The sequence below is a fragment of the Pantherophis guttatus genome, chromosome 13, assembly GCF_059756535.1.
Source record: "Pantherophis guttatus breed Tessera chromosome 13, ASM5975653v1, whole genome shotgun sequence".
NCBI lineage: Eukaryota > Metazoa > Chordata > Lepidosauria > Squamata > Colubridae > Pantherophis > Pantherophis guttatus.
Window position 1 is genome coordinate 20802693 of NC_142075.1, and position 17236 is coordinate 20819928.

The 17236-nt window shown below is 48.4% G+C and overlaps 1 protein-coding gene across 12 annotated transcripts in view; it reads left to right on the forward strand.

Annotated features, from left to right (window-relative positions):
* The window catches only part of PARP6 (poly(ADP-ribose) polymerase family member 6), a 33240-nt gene extending 16422 nt beyond the window's left edge, over window positions 1-16818 (forward strand). For 4 of the 12 annotated variants that reach the window (XM_087877786.1, XM_087877784.1, XM_087877788.1 and 1 more), the window contains 13 exons: window positions 277-372; window positions 2385-2477; window positions 3139-3264; window positions 4365-4430; window positions 4691-4758; window positions 6338-6386; window positions 7962-8074; window positions 9358-9430; window positions 11913-11982; window positions 14280-14359; window positions 14838-14901; window positions 16006-16090; window positions 16253-16818. In XM_087877786.1, coding sequence (XP_087733912.1) covers window positions 277-372; window positions 2385-2477; window positions 3139-3264; window positions 4365-4430; window positions 4691-4758; window positions 6338-6386; window positions 7962-8074; window positions 9358-9430; window positions 11913-11982; window positions 14280-14359; window positions 14838-14901; window positions 16006-16090; window positions 16253-16355 — 1086 coding nt within the window. In that variant the 3' untranslated portion in view covers window positions 16356-16818. The remainder of the gene's footprint in view (window positions 1-276; window positions 373-2384; window positions 2478-3138; window positions 3265-4364; window positions 4431-4690; window positions 4759-6337; window positions 6387-7961; window positions 8075-9357; window positions 9431-11912; window positions 11983-14279; window positions 14360-14837; window positions 14902-16005; window positions 16091-16252) is intronic. The other 8 variants (XM_087877787.1, XM_087877785.1, XM_087877789.1 and 5 more) reach the window with 3 other exon arrangements.
* The last annotated feature ends 418 nt before the right edge of the window (window positions 16819-17236 follow it).

A 17236-nucleotide genomic window follows, 5' to 3' on the forward strand; every position in this document is an offset into this window, starting at 1 on the left:
GAAGTAGCCTGCAGTACTGCACTCTTACCACTGCGCCAGGGTGGCTCTTAAACTGATCCCTTGCTTCTGAGGTGAGGTTGATTTGAGTGGGCTGGCAGTGCTTTCCCAAATCTGCTTTGAGATCCACTAATGGGAAAGGATCGGCTCTGAACCTTCTCTGTGCTGAGGCTCCACTCTTCTGCTCTCTTCCCCAGGCTTGGGGATACTGACTTAGCTGTGGTCTCTCTCTCTCTCTCTCTCTCTCTCTCTCTCTCACTCTCTCTCTCTCTCTCTCAGATTATGAAATATGCAGAGCAGAGGATTCCTACTTTGAATGAGTACTGTGTGGTATGTGACGAGCAACACGTCTTCCAGAATGGGTCCATGCTGAAGGTACTGCACCTTGTTCATAAGCATTGGTTTCTCTGGTTGTTGGCTTGCCGACGTTTCATTACCAGACTAGGTTATATCATCAGTGCTGGTGGGTGTGTCGGGTTTGCTCCAGGGGTGAAATCCAGCAGGTTCTGACAGGTTCTGGAGAACCAGTAGCGGAAATTTTGAATAGTTCCCAGGAGGGGGGAGGGAATGGGGATTTTGCAGTATCCTTCCCCCAGGAGTGGGGAGGGAATGGGGATTTTGCAGTATCCTTCCTCAGGAGTGGGGAGAGAATGGGTATTTTGTAGTATCCTTCCCCAGGAATGGGGATTTTGTAGTATCCTTCCCCAGGAGTGGGGAGGGAATGGGGATTTTGCAGTATCCTTCCCCTGGAGTGGGGTGGGAATGGAGATTTTGTAGTATCCTTCTCCAGGAGTGGGGAGGGAATGGGGATTTTGCAGTATCTTTCCCCAGGAGTGGGGAGAGAATGGGGATTTTGTAGTATCCTTCTCCAGGGGAATGGAGATTCTGCAGTATCCTTCCCCTGGAGTGGGGTGGGAATGGAGATTTTGTAGTATCCTTCTCCAGGAGTGGGGAGGGAATGGGGATTTTGCAGTATCTTTCCCCAGGAGTGGGGAGAGAATGGGGATTTTGTAGTATCCTTCTCCAGGGGAATGGAGATTCTGCAGTATCCTTCCCCTGGAGTGGGGTGAACTGAACGTCAGAGAGGAACTTTGACGGGGATGGGTGATTTCTAAATTTGATAAATAAATTAAATGAAACAAGTGCTAACTCTGTGAAACTTCACTGGCCACCAGTAATTTGCTTTCCTTAGAACAATCTGTGCCATAATTTTTTTTAATAAAAAGGGGGGGGGGTGGATGGAGGGGGAATGGAAGTGTTTTTCCCAGCAAGAATTTTTATTTTATTTTATTTTAAGAGAAATCGTATGTCTTTCTTCTTGTGGGGTGGCTTTCCTCATAAAAAGCCAGTTCATTGCTTGCTTTAACCTAAAAATGTAGAATTGTTCCAATTTTTTTCCTGCCCCCCCCCCCTCCCCGAAGTGGTCTTTAATGCAGCAGATTAGATTTTACAGTATCCTTCTGCCATGCCCGCTAAGCCACGCCCACTAATCCACACCAAGCCACGCCCAGAGAACCGGTAGTAAAAAAAATTGGATTTCACCACTGATTTGCTCCCTATTTATACACAGCAGGTCGCTCTGCCGTTGTTAGCAGGGGCCATGCTTTCTCTTGATTTCATTGACTTTACTTCCTTCTGTCAGCATAAACGACTGAGAAGGGACCACCAGGAGTATTTCCGGCACCCTTACGGAAAAGCCGAGTTGAGGAGTCACTAGGGCTCTTTCCCTTGACCTTTGAGGGAAGGCCTGCTGGTGGCCAGGAGCTCTTGATGGCCCTGTTTAAACAGCGAATGGAAGAACTAGAAATATTCCCATGTTACTGGTGCACGAAATGGTAAAACCACGTTAGTCCTCAATTTACAACCATTGATTTAGTGACTGTTCAGAGTTACAACGGCACAGAAAAATAGTGACTTTACGACCGTTTTTTCACACGGCCTTTGAAGCATCCCCACGGTCAAATTCGGATGCTTGGCCATTGGTTCATATATACGACCGTCTCCATTTTTTTGGCGACCTTCTGACCAGCAACGTCAATGGAGAAGCCAGAGTCACTTGAGAGTCGTGTTCCTAACTTAACCATGGCAGTGATTCACTTAAACAGCTGTGGCAAGAAAAGTCGTAAAAAGGGGCAAGGCTCACTTAACAAACGTCTCACTTAGCCACAGAAATATTGGGCTCCGTTGCGGTCGTAACTCAAGGACTACCTGTATGTAGCAGACAACAGTCCCAAAGGTGCTTTTCTTTCTTTCTTTTTTTCTTTTTTCAAGAGGCAACTTTGGACTTTCTGGTTTTTCGTTGAAGACGTTTCGCTTCTCATCCGAGAAGCTTCTTCGGCTTGGCTTTGGGGGTCCTTTCTCACTAGTGGTGGGTCTTTTGTTTTCAGCCAGCCGTGTGCACACGAGAACTCTGTGTCTTCTCTTTCTACACCTTGGGTGTGATGTCTGGTGCTGCGGAAGAGGTGGCCACAGGAGCAGAGGTACAAGAGTTGGGATGCCAAACCGGAAGGGGTGGGATACAGGGGTGGGATTCTGGCGAACCGGACATTAATTTTAATCTGGTTCGCTGAACCAGTTGTTCCAAGGACTGGCTGACCCCGCTCAATCATCTATCTATCTATCATCCATCTATCATCTGTCTTATCTATTTATCTCTATCTCTCTATCCATCTATATCTATCTATCATTCATCCATTCATCCATCCATCATATCATATCATATCATATCTATCTATCTATCTATCTATCTATCTATCTATCTATCTATCTATCTATCTATCATCCATCCATCCATCTATCTATCTATTCCTATCATCTATCTATCATGATGGAAATGAAATATGAGATTTCTTCCCTTCTTTCCTCTCCCCTCTCTTTCTTTCTCTCTCTCTCTCTCTCTCTCTTTCTTTCTTTCTTTCTTTCTTTCTTTCTTTCTTTCTTTCCCTCCCTCTTTCTTTCTTTCTTTCTTTCTTTCTTTCTTTCTTTCTTTCTTTCTTTCTTTCTTTCTTTCTTTCCCCATCTCAACAAATGACACTGGGCGGCTCACAATTTGGGCTATCAATTGACAATGTCAGAGTAGGAGAGATGCTATAATGGAGACGAGCCCATCCCAGTCTTTCCTCCGTGTCTGCTTTCCTTCAGGTAGTCGATCTGCTGGTGGCCATGTGCCGGGCGGCTTTGGAATCCCCACGCAAGAGCATCATCTTTGAGCCTTACCCATCTGTTGTGGATCCCAGTGACCCCAAGACCCTTGCCTTCAACCCCAAGGTTGGTGCGATTCTTCGGGAGGAAGCTGCCTTATCTGCGATGGGATTTACAATCGCCAATAACATTCACACTACGAATCCAGTGTCTCCGTTATAGAAGCCACTTAACCTGTTGCTTTATTGTTTAGCCGGAACAGCGTCTCCCAACTTTGGCAGTTTTAAGATCAGTGGACCAACTCCTAAAATTGAAATCACAAATGGCTAGATTTCAACTCCCAGAATTCCCCACCCATGCTGGCTGGGGAATTCTAGAAGCTGAAGTCCACATATGAGCCACATTGGTGCGGTGGTTAGAGTGCAGTACTGCTGGCTACTTCTTCTGCTGACTGCCGGCTGCCTACAATTTGGCAGTTCAAATTTCACCAGGCTCAAGGTTGACTCAGCCTTCCATCCCTCTGAGGTGGGTAAAATGAGGACCCAGATTGTTGGGGGCAATAGGCTGACTCTGTAAACCGCTTAGAGAGGGCTGTAAAGCGGTATATAAGTCTAAAGGGGAAGGAAGGAAGGAAGGCAGGAAGGACCGTGGTGATGCAGTGGTTAGAATGCAATATTGCAGGCTAACTCATTGCTCACTGTCAGGAGTTTGACCTGACCGGCTCAAGGTTGACTCGGCCTTCCATCCTTCCGAGGTGGGTAAAATGAGGACCCGGATTGTGGAAGGCAAAGATGCTGACTCTGTAAACCGCTTAGAGAGGGCTGTGAAGCCCTGTAAAGCAGTATATAAGTCTTAAGTGCTATTGCTATCTTTTTTTAAGAAAGTTTTTTTTTTATTTTTTACACAAACACACAAACAAACATACAATGTATTTTTTCTGAACAGAGTATTGGCCTGTTTACAAATTTAAGCAGTTTTTAGTAATCTCAATTAAATTTGTGCTATTGCTGTCTTAAAGCTGTCACGGATGAGAAGCATTGAGCTAGGGGGGCTCAGATCCTTGCCGAGAGGCCATGGTCAGCAACAGGAACATTGTAGCCTATCAGCAATTCTGGTTTAACTGGTTGAATCAGGGTAGCCTTTGGTTCTCGGAGCTTTCTTGCTATGGGCAAATGACGTGTTTTATTTGCATTTTTTGATCCGTAACTCTTTTCATTGACATATAGAAAAAGAATTACGAGAGGCTGCAGAAGGCCCTGGACAGCGTCATGTCAATCCGTGAAATGACTCAAGTAGGCATTTGCACTTTTATGTCTGGGTTAGATTAAGCCCATCTCTGGTCAGGATGGAGCTCCGATGTGGATGGGATTGCGTAGAAGTTGTGCGAACTAGAGTGCACGAACCCCCTGTATGTGTCGATGTAGGTTTGTACATAGCGCGTTCCTGTGTAGAGTTGTGAAATCAGTACATTGGCTCATTCAGAGGGATGGCAGGGAACCATGCCATCCCTCTGAATTGGCTGCCTCCCTTTATTTTTTTATTTTTTCCCCAGGGTTCTTACCTGGAGATCAAAAAGCAAATGGACAAGTTAGATCCTTTGGCCCATCCCCTCCTACAGTGGTAAGCAGTGGTGAAATGTAAAATTTGTTACTACCGGTTCTGTGGGCGTGGCTTGGTGGTGGTGGTGGGGGTAATGTGACTGGGTGGGCGTGGCCAACTTTTTTTTCCTTTTCCTTTTAAAAGCATTTTTTCTACAACCTTAAGAGGTTGCAGAAAAAAATGCTTTTAAAAGCCTCTGACAATCAGGTAACTCAGCTGGTATCGTCAGAGGTTTTTAAAGGCATTTTTTTTTCTACAACCTCTTCGGCCCAAAAAAGAAAAAAAAGCTTTTAAAAGCCTCTGACGATCCCAGCTGAGCCGCGCGATCATCAGAGGTTTTTTTTTTTTTTTTTTTACTTTTAAAAGCATTTTTTCAGCCGAAGAAGTTGTAGAAAAAATGCTTTTAAAAGTAAAAAAAAAAGCCTCTGATGATCGCGCGGCTTGGGTGGGTGGATGGGTAGGGATTTTTGCTACTGGTTCTCCGAACCACCAGCCACCATCGCTACCGGATCAAGCAATCTGATCCGAATCGGGAGCATTTCACCCCTGGTGGTAAGCAACCAGATCGTAACTATGGTGCAGAGGCTGCTGGGAAGTCAAATAAGAGTAAGGCATGAGAATGGGCTTGGGATAGTAAGCGGGATGATCTCTGCGGTGTGTCAGCGTTCCAAGTAACGCACCCATAGAGTGTAGAACTCCGAGGCAGGCAATCTTTCCCCAAAGAACAGTTTTATTGGATACATCCTATTGGCACAACTGGTGAAAGCCGACTCTGAAAGTTCCCGCGGCTTTCACCTAATTAAAAGTTTCCCCCTTTCCCCTTCAAGTCACTGGTCATGCTGTCCAATCCGGTTGCTTGGTTACTTCGCTCCTCCTCTGGCCAGCCACCCGTGAGAATGTCCTTGGGTCCCACAGGAAAACTTTTATTGTTTAGGCCGTAGGTCTTCAAACTTGGCAGCTTTAAGACTTGTGGACTTCAACTCCCAGAATGGAAGCTATGCTGGCAATGCTGGCTGGAGAATTCTGGGAGTTGAAGTCCACAAGTCTTGAAAGCTGCCAAGTTTGAGGACCCCTGGTTTTGGGCCCGTCTAACCATTAACCCTCCCCCCCCCCCCCCTGTTGTGTGGCAACCCTGAAGCCTTCAAGATGGCCTCAGACAGGTTCACTTCAGGGGTTGACTCGGTGGGTGCAGTCCTTAAGCACTTCCATATTGAAACTTCTCCCACTAGACCAAGGCTGGGCAGCTACGGCCCCTTTAAGACCCACGCTGGCTCAGGAATCCTGGGAGTTGAAGTCCACAGGTCCTAAAAGTGGGGCTTAGTTGCCCACTTCTGCGTTAGATCTTGGTTTGATTTCAGGACATTTGAGGTTCGAATGGGTGCGATAGATTTATCTGGTTGGGGCTGGTTGGCCAAATAAACGAGCTGCTCGCAGGGAGATAAATTTTCCACACTCTGGTCAGGTATCTTCTCCTAAATTGGCCTCGGTGGACGAATGCTTTTCCAGTAGCCTAGATTGCCGTTCTCTGGATTGTGTTTGATTAAATGATCTTTAGCCTTTTTTCCCCCCCTATCCTGACTTTTCTCTCTGCCCTTCCTAGGATCATTTCCAGCAACAGATCTCACATTGTCAAGCTACCTCTCAGCAGGGTATGTCACCAGCCTCCATTCTTTCGCTTGTAGTCAGTCCAGCCGCTCAAGGCCGAGCACGAGAGCAGCGAAGCATCCTGTAACCAGGGGTGGGCTTCAGAGATTTTAGCAAGGGGTTCTCTGCCCAGTTGCTGGGTGGGCGTGGCCTAGTTGGCCTCCTGCACCATGGTGAGGTGGGGGGAAGGTGTTTTTGCCCTCCCCGGGTTCCGGAGGCTTTTCTTGAGCCTCCGGGAGGGTGAAAACAGCCTCCCCAGGCTCCAGAGGCTCTCTGGAGGCCGGAAATGGGCCCGTTTCTGCCCTTCTCAAATTTCTGGTAGGCCCGTTTTTCACCCTCCCTGAGCCTCCGTGCACGCCCTGCACTTACCTGCATCCAAAACAGGCCGCGTGAGGACTCCTGGGAGGCGGGGGACGGGAGGGTGGGGGGGCCAGCCAGGAGTGGGATTTGGGTGTTCTCCGAACTGCACAGAATCTTAGCTAGAGGTTCTCCTGAACTCCTGAGAACCCCCAGCAGCCCACCCCTGCCCGTAACTCAGTAGTAAATGGTAGATTTTGCACGCAGCCAGTCCCGCGTTCCTTTCCTATCTCTTCCAGTTAAAAGGATGCGGCAAACCACTCACCTGGTAACCATCTCACCTGGTTCCCTAAACATCCACACCTTTTAAATGCTGGGAAGTTAGGCCCCCTTAAGCTGTCATCCTGTAACCACTTCCCTGGGAGTAACCCCCATTCCCCCCCACCCCTTTGGAGTTCGCATTCTTTACAACGTGCTGTAAGTGTGCTCTTATCGATGGCCTTTGTTAATTGGGTTTCGTTGGGAAGTGTGTGGGATCCTTCCAAATGATTTGTTATTTTATTACTAATTATCGCTAAGTTAAGGGATGCGGTGGCTCAGTGGCTAAGACGCTGAGCTTGTCGATCGAAAAGTCGGCAGTTCAGTGGTTCGAATCCCTAGCTCGGTGTAACGGGGTGAGCTCCCGTTCCTTGTCCCAGCTTCTGCCAATCTAGCAGTTTGAAAGCAGGTAAAAAATGCAAGTAGAAAAATAGGGACCACCTTTGGTGGGAAGGGAACAGCGTTCCGTGCGCCTTTGGTGTTGAGTCATGCCGGCCACATGACCACGGAGACGTCTTCGGACAGCGCTGGCTCTTCGGCTTTGAAACGGAGATGAGCACCACCCCCTAGAGTCAGGAACGACTAGCACTAGCACTTCGCGATACTTATACTTTTCTCCCAGAGCTACTCGGTAGAAAGAACAGCACAGTTGCACTACCGTTTCTAAGTAAGAGTCAACGAACGTATTGGATACCCCCTTGAAGCCCTGTGTTATGAGCCAGAATATTTTACCATTTGTAAAAAGACTTCTAAAATGCTCATTAAAACCTTTTTTTTAAAAAAAAAACAGGATTAGGAAAAAGGAGGCTGTTAAATCAGAATTGGAGGTTGTCGGCAGAAACTACCTTGCATGATGGTCCTTCTTTTTCTCTTTCTCTTTCTCTTTCTCTCTCTCTCTCTTTGCTGTTGTGCCCCTCTTCCCCCCCCCCCTTCTCCTTTTCACGTGGGTCCCTTTCCCTTGGTAGCAGCTGAAATTTATGCACACCTCACACCAATTTCTCCTGCTGAGCAGTCCTCCTGCGAAGGAGGCTCGCTTCCGGACAGCCAAGAAATTGTACGGCAGCACCTTCGCCTTTCAGTAAGTCTCCAGGCTCCGTTTCCCAGTCTCTCCCAGTCCCTCTCCCAGTCTGATCAGGATGAGAAGGGGTGATTCATGGTGCTTTATCAAGAGAATGTTCAGGCTTTCCTTTTCTCTTTTTCCTTTCCTTTCCTTTCCTTTCCTTTCCCTTTCCTTTCCCTTTCCTTTCCTTTCCTTTCCTTTCCTTTCCTTTCCTTTCCTTTCCTTTCCCTTCCCTTCCCTTTCCTTTTCTCTTTTTCCTTTCCTTTCCTTTCCTTTCCTTTCCTTTCCTTTTCTCTTTGTCCTTTCCTTTCCTTTCCTTTCCTTTCCTTTCCTTTCCTTTCCTTTCCTCTCCTCTCCTCTCCTCTCCTCTCCTCTCCTCTCCTCTCCTCTTTTTCCTTTCCTTTCCTTTCCTTTCCTTTCCTTTCCTTTCCTTTCCTTTCCTTTCCTTTCCCTTCCCTTCCCTTCCCTTCCCTTCCCTTCCCTTCCCTTCCCTTCCCTTCCCTTTTCTCTTTTTCCTTTCCTTTCCTTTCCTTTCCTTTCCTTTCCTTTCCTTTCCTTTCCTTTCCTTTCCCTTCCCTTCCCTTCCCTTCCCTTCCCTTCCCTTTTCTCTTTTTCCTTTCCTTTCCTTTCCTTTCCTTTCCTTTCCTTTCCTTTCCTTTCCTTTCCTTTCCTTTCCTTTCCTTTCCTTTCCTTTCCTTTCCTTTCCTCTCCTCTTTTTCCTTTCCTTTCCTTTCCTCTTTTTCCTTTCTTTTCCTTTCCTTTCCTTTCCTTTCCTCTTTTTCCTTTTCTCTTTTTCCTTTCCTTTCCTTTCCTTTCCTTTCCTTTCCTTTCCTTTCCTTTCCTTTCCTTTCCTTTCCTTTCATCTTCCCTTCCCCTCCTCATTTCTCTTTTCTTGTCTTTTTTCTTGCCTTTTTTCTTTTTCTCTTTCCTTTCCTTTTCTCTTGCTTCTTTTCTTCCTTTTTCTCTTCTCTCTCTCTCCCCACCCCTCCCCTCCCCATCTCATTTCTCTTTTCTTGGCTTTTTTCTTTTTCTCTTTCCTTTTCTCTTTTCTGTTTTTTTCTCTTCTCTCTCCCCCCGCCCCCCCCCCCCGCATTCTCTTCTCGTTTTTTTTCCTTTCCTTCAGGAAGCAGTGGTTTTGCAAGCAATTTCTGCAGATACCACTTAGCCTGGGAGGGTTGGTGGTCTGTTCTCTGCCACAAGATCTTAAATTGATGCTCGTGTGATTATCTATGGTGGCAGACAGTGCTGGCGAGTGACAAATTTCTTTCTCTCTCCCCCCACTTCTCCCCCGCTCCCCCCAGTGGCTCTCACATTGAGAATTGGCATTCCATTCTGCGCAATGGGCTGGTCAACGCATCCTACACCAAATTGCAGGTAAGGGACTGTGGTGGGCTCCTGACATTCTCAACAGGACAGCTCGAATCACAGGAGGCTGTGGGCTTCCTGGTCTAACCCCCCTCCCCCCATTCTTCAGTTGATAATCATGGCCAGCCAGCTGACTGGTCCTGCTTCATCTGGGATCCCTTCCTGTCCAATTGGCTACAGGCAGCTCTGGATGTCCTCCCCCAGTCCCGCCCCCGTGATACTCCTGCCCCTCCCCACTCCCAAGATTCTCTCGGAGCGACCTTTTGGACACTGACCTCTCCTTCCCAGCCGCTCTTCAGCCAGCCCTTCAGCAGTCCAAGTCCCCTGGTAAAGCATAAGGGCTCGGTGTGCTGGGCTGCAGCCAGCTTCAATCCCCTCGGTGCCCTTGTAAAATAGCATCGTGTGACTCGATGCAACAGGGCCTTGTGCCAGCCCTCGAGGCTGGCATGACTTAGCAACTCAGCGTGGATGAACTGCATCGCATCCCTAATGGTGTTTCTTGGAGGAAACGCTTTGCACTTCGCACCTTTCAGTTATGTTCATTGAAATAAATACACTCACACACCTGGACACCTACAGACACGCCAAACATTATTCTTCCATACAAGTGTGTTATGGCCTTAAAAATCTGATTTTATTTCTGCTTACCCTTTCTTCTGAGGGATTCAAGAGGACACGTCGTCCTCCTGTCCTTAACAACTACTACTTCTACTTCTACTACTACTACTACTAATAATAAGCCATAGCCATAGCACTTAGACTTATATACCACTTCACAGTGTTTTTACAGCCCTCTCTAAGCGGTTTACAGAATCAGCTTCTGGTCCCCAACAATCCAGGTCCTCATTTTACCCACCTTGGAAGGATGGAAGGCTGAGTCAACCTTGAGCCTGATGAGATTCCATCTGCCAAACGGCTGGCAGCCGGTGATCAGAAGAAGTAGCACTCTAACCACTGCGCCACTGTGGAGTGGTGTTATAATAATAATTATAATAATAATTATAATAATAATTGTAATAATAATAATAATAATAATAATAATAATAATAATAATAATAATAATAATAATAATAATTTGTGATGCATTTTTGAAGGTTCAGTTGACCGCGTTTCATGTTTAATGAATAAAGTAAATAATAATAAATAATAATAATAATAAAAACTTTAAATAGTTCCTTGCAGCAACTAGCCCTCCTCTTTAAACCAAGGAGTCAGCTCTGTGGTTGAGGGGGAATTTCTTCTGAATAGCTGCAGCTGTGGCATTTAGGGGGGAGGTGGGGGGTGGGAGCAGATGATACTGTGTCCCTAAAAGGTGACCTGAAAAGACCAAGTAATTCTGGGGAATCCAAGAACCGATTCTTGACTTGGCTATTTTAAAAAGGGGACAGAGCGAAGAAGGAAATACGAGGGGGGGGGGGGAAGGGAAAGGAGGCTTTTTCAGCCACCCTCCCCTACAGCTTTTTAACTCTTTCTTTCCCACGCCTACTTCCCCCTGCAGAAAACCCCTGTCTTCGTTTGAAGAGCTGAATGCTCTTATCATCAAGCAGATCGAAGCAACAACCTTAACGTGGTTATACGCTGAGAAGTTAGCAGAGAGAGCCTTGCAGGAGAGCCCCTCCCCGCATTTCCCCGTGCTGTCTCCAGGAGGGGTGGGCTGGGATGCACCATCCCATGGCCCCGCATGGAAGGCTGGCTCAGTGGCAGCCAGCTTCTCTAGAATGAGGTAGCCTGGGGGAAGAAACCCCCCCCCCCAACTGATCAGTGATTGGCTACTGTGCAGAATGGAACTTACTAGCCATAGCAGGAGACTCCGCAGCCGGGCTGGAGAAAGGCCAATATGTTTCTAGATAATTCCCGAGAGAGACAACACCGCAGCTTCCCAGGACCCAGACTGTCCCGTGTCCTATCCCCTAGCCCAGGGGTGTCAAACTCAAGGCCCGCGGGCCAGATCCAGCCTGCGATGTGGTCGGATCCGGTCCGCGGGGCTGTCTTGGTTTACCCAGTGCGAAGAGGTAACATGTCAGCAGTTTGGGGAGTGGCGTCAAGATGGCCACGCCCACCCAGCTGGCCACACCCACCCAGTCAGCCATGCCCACCCTGTCCCGCCCCCGCCCCCCCCCACCCTGATTTATTTATTTATTTATTTGTTCAATTTATATGCTGCCCTCCTCCAAAGACTCAGGGTGGCTTACAATGCACTTATAGCAATAGCCTTCATACTTTTGTATATACCTGCTTAGTAGGGCTTTCATAAGCGGTGTTTCTACAAAGTCAGTTTATTGCCCGCACAATCCGGGTCCTCAATTTACCTACCTCGGAAGGATTGGAAGGCTGAGTCAATCTTGAGCCTGGTGAGATTCGAACTTGATGCGGCCCTCAATGAAATTGAGTTTGACACTCCTGCCCTAGCCTGGTTTTGTTTTTGTTTTTGTTTTGTTTTTTGTTTTTGTTTTTTTGTTTTTTCTGGCTCACATTGGTGTTTTTCTGCAAGCTGCATGGAGCAGCCTATGGCAAAGGCATCTATCTGAGCCCCATCTCCAGTATTTCCTTTGGATACTCAGGTAAGCGGCTCTTCCCGTCGTCCCTCCATCTGTCAGTGCACCTCATGTCCTGCACATGCGCTTGCCTTGCATCCAAGAGCCGCTCTCACCCTCCCCTCCCCTCCCCTCCCCCCCTCTGTTCTTCATCCACATGCTCCGAGGGTGGGGAAGGGACCATTCACTCCACGCATCTGGGTTGATTCCTTTGGTGGACATCTCGAGCATCTCAAACCGGGGTCGGCAGCCGGCACTAACCTTGGCCCTGTCTTCTTCTTTTTTTTCTTTTTCTTCCCCTTTTGGGGTGGGGAGCCTGACCTAGGGCCCCTTCTCCTCCTCCTCCTCCTCCTCCTCAGAAGGTTCTCCTGCCCTTAAGGATGATTTCCCTCCGTTGTGTCCTGAGAAGGTTGCGTACGCGCGGAGCAGGTTGCTCGCTTGAGGCCATCGGAATGGGTGGATTCTGCCGTCCCGTCGCAGTGGGCTGTCATGAAGTTTGGGATACGGTCAGGGGTGGGCTTCAGATCCTTTAGCAACGGGTTCGCTGCCCCGTTGCTGGGTGGGCGTGGCCATGGTGGGTGTGGCCTAGTCGGCTGCCTGCACCACGGTGGGGAGGGGGGCATTTTTCGCCCTCCCCAGGCTCCGGAGGCTTTCCTGGAGCCTCTGGGAGGGCGAAAACTGCTTCCCCCGTGGTCCGGAGGCTGGAAACATGCCCGTTTCTGGACTTCCAGAACCTCCGGTATGCCCGTTTTTTGCCCTCGCAGGCCTTCCACGCGGCCCCTGCACTTACCTGGAATGATGAACGGGCCATGTGGAGACTCCTGGGAGGGGAGGGGGCGGGGTGAGAGGGGCCAGCCGGGGGTGGCATTTGGGGGTTCATCGAACTCCAGCAATCCTTGGCTAGAGGATCGCCCGAACCCTGCCGAACCCCCAGGAGCCCACCCCTGGATACGGTGTGCCTTGGCGGAAAGCTTGTTTTAAGACTGTCAGGGAATATCCCAAGTACACCAGGTGCACAATTGGGACAGATGCGATCCCCGTCACCACTGCATGATGCACCTGGGGCCCGCCTTACTTGCACATTTGCCTCCAAGTCACCACAGAGGCTTTATTTTTATTAAGTGAGGCACGGTTGGCCTTTAGCCCTCCCAGACGTCCTGCTTTTTACGGTTTCTATTCTGCTGCCTGCCAGGAGGTTCTCTCCAGCTTCCTGAGGTTGATGTCCTACAGATAGGTTGGGCCCCAACTCTTCCGTCTCTTCCGTCTCCAACTGAGAGGAACACATTTGGAATGCAGCTAAGCAAACAAAACAGGAGTGGGAAAGCTGGGGTTGACTTCATGCTTCTTCGTTTTATCCTCTGATTTTATTTTATTTTGTACTATTAAGAATAGATACTATAACCTCCTCCTTCATCCAAATCAGTTGGCTGGCTCTTTAAGCAGATGGATCAAAATGGAAAAACACTGAATGTGACAGTGTCACAGAGTCCTTTTTTTATTTTTTATTTTATTTTATTTTTTTAAAAAGATGCCCATCCTCCTCCAAAGAATAAAGATCTGCAGATAGATACCTCCCATTTTTTTGTTTCACAGACACGATACCATGTGGTTCTGGAGTGAGAAGGTGAGGGGCAGCCATCCCCGATCAAGGGGTTGCAGGTGGCAACGTGTTAAATTAGTTTTAATCCTTCTTTTTTTTTTTTTTTTGTAGCCGAATATGTTATTGTGAGCTCCGCTTGTTGATTAGTTTAAGGTTCAGTGTATTGTGCAAAGCCTGAACATGGGTTAATTCGGTAACCAGGTTACATATACTTTATGAACGCAGACTTTAAGGTCTATTCCTGTGTAGGAATAAAGAAAGCAGTTGGATACCAACCACACACCAAATGAATGTTTAGACCTTGCCTTACAAATTAGTTGAGAATGTGAGATGAACCCTGTTTCTTCTTGATGACCACTTACAAAGTCTTCGTTTTCTGAAAATGCCTTTGAAGTCTTTGTGGGGTACAGAATTATATCACTGAGGCTGGGGTTTAGCTTTGCGGCGTGTTAGCTTTGTGCTCGTTTTATTTTAATTGAAGGATTAAAAGAAGGGGGGGGAAAGCTTGGCAGGCAGCAAGGAATCTGTTGTGAAGCCACGTGTTAGGTCAAGGTGCTTGACTCACTGGATCTCTTTTGATCATGTTCGCTGTTCGCATTTCTCCACTCGCCACAAAGCTTTGCATCAGTGACTAAGAGCACCGCTCGCATGCAGGCTAGGAAATCAACCCAGTCCCGGTGTCCCCCATGGCGGCTTCTTCTTACCTTCTTTATTGTCCACGCAGGGATGGGGAAAGGGCAGCACCGGATGCCCTCTAAGGATGAGCTGGTGCAGAGGTACAACCGAATGAACACGATTCCCCAGGTAACGGATTGCATGCACAGTGGTTATGCAGATCTTTGGATCTGCTGTGGACCTGCCACATTGGGTGTCATAAGCAGATGTAGGAGGAGACCCAGCTGAGCCTGAAGGAGGGGTCAGCCGCGTCGTCAGTCCCTTCAGGCCCACAAAAGATCTAAGTCCAGCCCACCTTGAATTCCGTCGACTCTATCTACCGCCAATTTGCTTTGACCGTTAGTAGTTCAGATTCTTGTAGAGAACTTTAAGCTTGCAATCAACCCTTGTATTCGTTTGAGCTGCCTGGATTTCCTGATTTCCCACGCTCTCTCTTCGTTGCACTTTTGTTGTGATGCAGGCGGGGGGGAACGCCCATTTTTTTTAGGGGGAGCACCTATGGGGGCTCAGGAACAGAAGCCAAGGAGGGCAGGATGGGGAAATCTGTGGCAAGGGCCAAACGAGAGGGGCGATGAGGCTGATTCTGGATCTCTGCTTTCGTCCCCAGACGCGATCCATCCAGTCCAGATTCCTGCAGAGTCGCAATCTGAACTGCATCGCGCTTTGTGAAGGTGAGTTTGAAAAGCGAGCCTTCCGTTGACTTCTCCGGTTCACTCCTGTGAGATTTTACTCATCCTGTCCGTCCACTTCCTTTGTTTGTGCAAATGCTAATGGATGGATTATTCACAGAAAGAAAAGAGGTGGAAACATCTTATCTATGGAGATTTTCAGTCATTCAGGTCACGGTTGTCCCAAAGAAGCTTTTTTTCAGAAGGCAACTGGACCGTCTTTGTTTTTCCCTGAAGCAGGGCAGGATGGGGAAATTTGTGGCAAGGGATAAGTTTTGCTTCTCATCCAAAGAGCTTCTTCAGTTCTTTTCAAGGGAAAAATCAAGGAAGTCCAGTTGGGAAACTTTTTGGAAAAAGCACCTTTGGGACATCATGCAGGCCTTGCAGAGTTAATCTGAGGACCCGATTACTCCTGCAATTCATTTCAATAGTGGCCAGGCTAGTACCTTTTCTGACCCAGGCTTCCCCAAAAAGCACGAAGCAGAATCCTGGTCCCGACAAAACCCCTTTTATTAAGTAAACAGTGAATTCCTCTCATTCGCCTTCAGCAAAGGGAGAATTTACAGTCACAGACCTTATCTAGCTTGGAGAGCTGCCAGGCCGATATCTTCAAAACTTGGCCAGGAGTCTCAGAGAGTCACAAACCAATTAAGTGAACTAATTGTCTCCTGTAAACTCCACTCCCCTTTCGTTCCTCTTTTATTCCCTCTGGGAGGAGCCATTCATTGTCCACCTGTGGCCTTACTCCCAAGTTGACCCTTGTTCTTTTGCTGTTCCCTTCGTCTGGCAACCCTGTGCATGCACACACCGGGAACAGGCTCCAGCTGTTTGTCTGCCTCACTGATGTCTGATTCCGAAGGCAGCTGATAACTGGCATCCGGCCCTGGCCCCCTCTCTGCCTCCGACGCAGAGCCTTCCCCAGACTCCAGGACTGGCCCATCTTCCTCCCCAACCTCCTCACTGAGCAAATCTGCTGCCAGCTCTGCTGGCAAGCCACAACAGTACTCTGGAACCCTTCAATTTGCCTCTCTGGCATAAAGGGGGCAAATTGGTGCAAGCTATGTCAATTTCTCCCTGTTCTGTTGCTGAGCCCTTCTTCCTTTGCAGTGATCACATCAAAGGATCTCCAGAAGCATGGCAACATCTGGGTTTGTCCTGTGTCTGACCACGTCTGCACCCGCTTTTTCTTTGTGTGAGTAAGCTCAGTCCCCTTAACCACGCGGGAGGAGAGGCTGCTCTCTGGGTGGGACAGCTCAGGAGCCAGATCCGCAACAGTGGGCTTGATGGGAAGGAGGGACCCTCGAAAAAGAGACCCGTTTCATAGTCCTCCCCCCTTCCCCCTCCCTCCTCACAGGTACGAAGACGGCCAAGTCGGGGACGCCAACATCAATACTCAGGACCCTAAAATTCAGAAGGAGATCATGCGTGTAATTGGCACTCAGGTCTATACAAACTGAGGGGGTGGAGGAGCCCCTCCCTTCAGACTGTGCTGGCGCTGCCCCGGGGGAGGGGGGGCAGGAAAAGGGACCGTTGTTGGAGACCGTACATGGACTCTGCCTGGCTGAAGACTTGAGACCCAAACGGAGGGAGCAACCACTGTCAACGTCTGGACCGCGGATGCCAGGGGGGGCAGCCCCGGAGGGGGCGCAGCAGCTCCATCCTTCCCCCATCCGTAGAGTTGAGCGGGTGGACTTGGACCAATTCCTGTGAACGGTTGGAGTGGTTAAGAGTTTGCATGCCCACGTTTTCGGCGACGGCGTTTTTAACCGTGAAAACGAGCAAAAAAACAAAACAAGACAAAAAACCCCACAATGAAACAGCCCCAGAGAGAGAGAAAGAGAGAGAGAGAGAGAGAGAGAGAGCGAACGCGCGCGTGCAAGCAAGCGGTTTTAGCTTATTAAAATTCTCTTTGAAAAAAAAGCAGCTCTCGGTGCCCCCGTGCCGGTCCTTTTTCAAAACCAGCCAACAGACGTTAAGGTTTTTTTTCTCTTGTTTCTGCAGGAGAGCTGTGCGCTTCCCTTTGCGCCCACTTTCTCCATTTGTACGTGTGTGTGTGTGTGTGTGTGTGTGTGTGTGTGTGTGTGTGTGTGTGATGAGGTGGTTGTTTTTGTAATTGTTGCAATTATACTTTCAGACCTTCGAGTCGTTTATGGAACAGTCCGGTTTTTGTTCAGATTAGGATTTAGGAAGTGCCAAGGTTTGGATTCCTGTTATTCCCCTCCTTTTCCCAGACTACGTGAAGAAAGGACACTCTTCACATATATCCCCCCCTATGGAAATATACCTCCCTCTACCCAGGTGGTCTGGGGAATCCATCTCTGGATGTGTACCCACGGCC